Below are 1,503 nucleotides of genomic sequence, written 5' to 3'. Positions count from 1 at the left end.
TGTTGTTTATAATCAAAATTTTGTTACATGAGCATTTGTAAAAGTAGTAAAATAACAATGTTTGACAAAGCAGGACAATAGAAACATAGGAACAATTCCTCTTGCTTCCACTCTAACTGATCATGCACAAACACACAAGGGGGACAAAGAGTTGTACCTGCTGGATCATCTTGGAGACCATGAAGGAACTCTGCTGATCAAAGACTTTAGATAGGATCTCTAGACCAGACAGAACCTTATCCACCTCCCTGTTTAGGGGAAAATCCAGAAAATCCAACACTTTAAAATCCTTCTCTAAATAATGTGTTCCTCTATTATTATGTATTATTATATATGGGGCTGCACAATGAACAACAGATGATTAATAGCCACATGATTCAGTTATATTTTGCTACATTTTTGTTTACAGGGTTTTACACGTGTGTCACCAATGACAGGAGGTAGCAGGCAGCCCTTCATGCAGAGAGAGCAATTCCTTATGTTGACAGTATGAGGAGTAAATACTTTATGCATCTATGTGTCTGTGGAATGTGTGTCTGCCTACAGATGTGCTGGTGTGTCCATCTTACCCATTAAGGCGTTTGCAAGAGGCCACTAGTGTCTTGTTGAGGTGAGGCAGGGAGCAGGCTCCCTGTTTGACTGCCTCAAGGTCCAGAGCATAACTGCCTTTCAGGTACTCATGGGAGATGGTGCTCAGGCCATTAGCCGCTGGAGTGCTAAAACACATCCAAATAAACCCCAGTGAGCATTTAGAACCATGTAACCTGCACTGTCAGTTGCATATTCACACTGATACTTGTCTCAGACTTTAAATTTGTTAATCCCACCTGAAGCTTTGTAAGACTCAGTTGTATGATATCAGCATTTGGTATAGTGATTTCTTTCATCTCATCTGTCTCTGTTGTTGACACATTAATTTGACCAAGTGAGACTGCAGACGACCTGCAAACCCTCTACAAACTGGCCAACAAACCAATCTTGTACAGCTAGCAGAGAATTCATATAATAGGCTGTCATAGCTTTGTGGACATCATTTAATTCTAACCTGAACATTTATATAAATTGACTAGTTAAGAAAGGAAAGTTGCTTCCTTGCTTAGTTTTACAGACATACTATGCAGCACCTACTGTGGTGCTCTTTCCATAGGGACAACACTGGTCAGAGAGAATTCACTTGCTTGCAATTTTTTGTTTCTCTGACAGCCCATACACCACTATGGTGGAGTGTGGCCAAATAAAACACTCCTTCTGGTCTTAACCTCTGCAACTACAACAGCAACCTTTGCATCTTTGAGTGTATTTACAGCCCTTTACCATGGTCCTCACTGTGGCTTCCAAGCAGGCTAAGTAAATTCTCCCGTGCTGAGCCTTATTTTAACATGCAAAGTCTGCACACCACCAGAAGACCAATAAAAGTGTAAAAAGTGATTCCTTATTCCATCACTGCCTCTGACCTCTGATGTATTTTTGTGCTCATTTTGCTGCTTTAAGCAAACTGATTTC

General features: G+C 40.7%; 1 protein-coding gene across 1 annotated transcript; it reads right to left on the bottom strand.

Annotated features, from left to right (window-relative positions):
• Nucleotides 1–97: 97 nt before the first annotated feature.
• LOC109954039 (phosphatidylinositol 3,4,5-trisphosphate 5-phosphatase 2A-like) lies at nt 98–750 on the bottom strand. The gene is made up of 2 exons (XM_020589463.1): nt 570–750; nt 98–248 (listed from the first exon to the last, which is right to left on the bottom strand). Exons 1-2 carry the CDS (start codon nt 725–727, stop codon nt 113–115), a joined length of 294 nt encoding a protein of 97 aa, XP_020445119.1. The 5' UTR covers nt 728–750; the 3' UTR covers nt 98–112.
• Nucleotides 751–1,503: the final 753 nt, after the last annotated feature.

The sequence above is a fragment of the Monopterus albus genome, unplaced genomic scaffold, assembly GCF_001952655.1.
Source record: "Monopterus albus unplaced genomic scaffold, M_albus_1.0 scaffold2727.1, whole genome shotgun sequence".
In the NCBI taxonomy this organism is placed as follows: Eukaryota; Metazoa; Chordata; class Actinopteri; order Synbranchiformes; family Synbranchidae; genus Monopterus; species Monopterus albus.
This window is presented reverse-complemented; position numbering and strand designations above follow the sequence as displayed.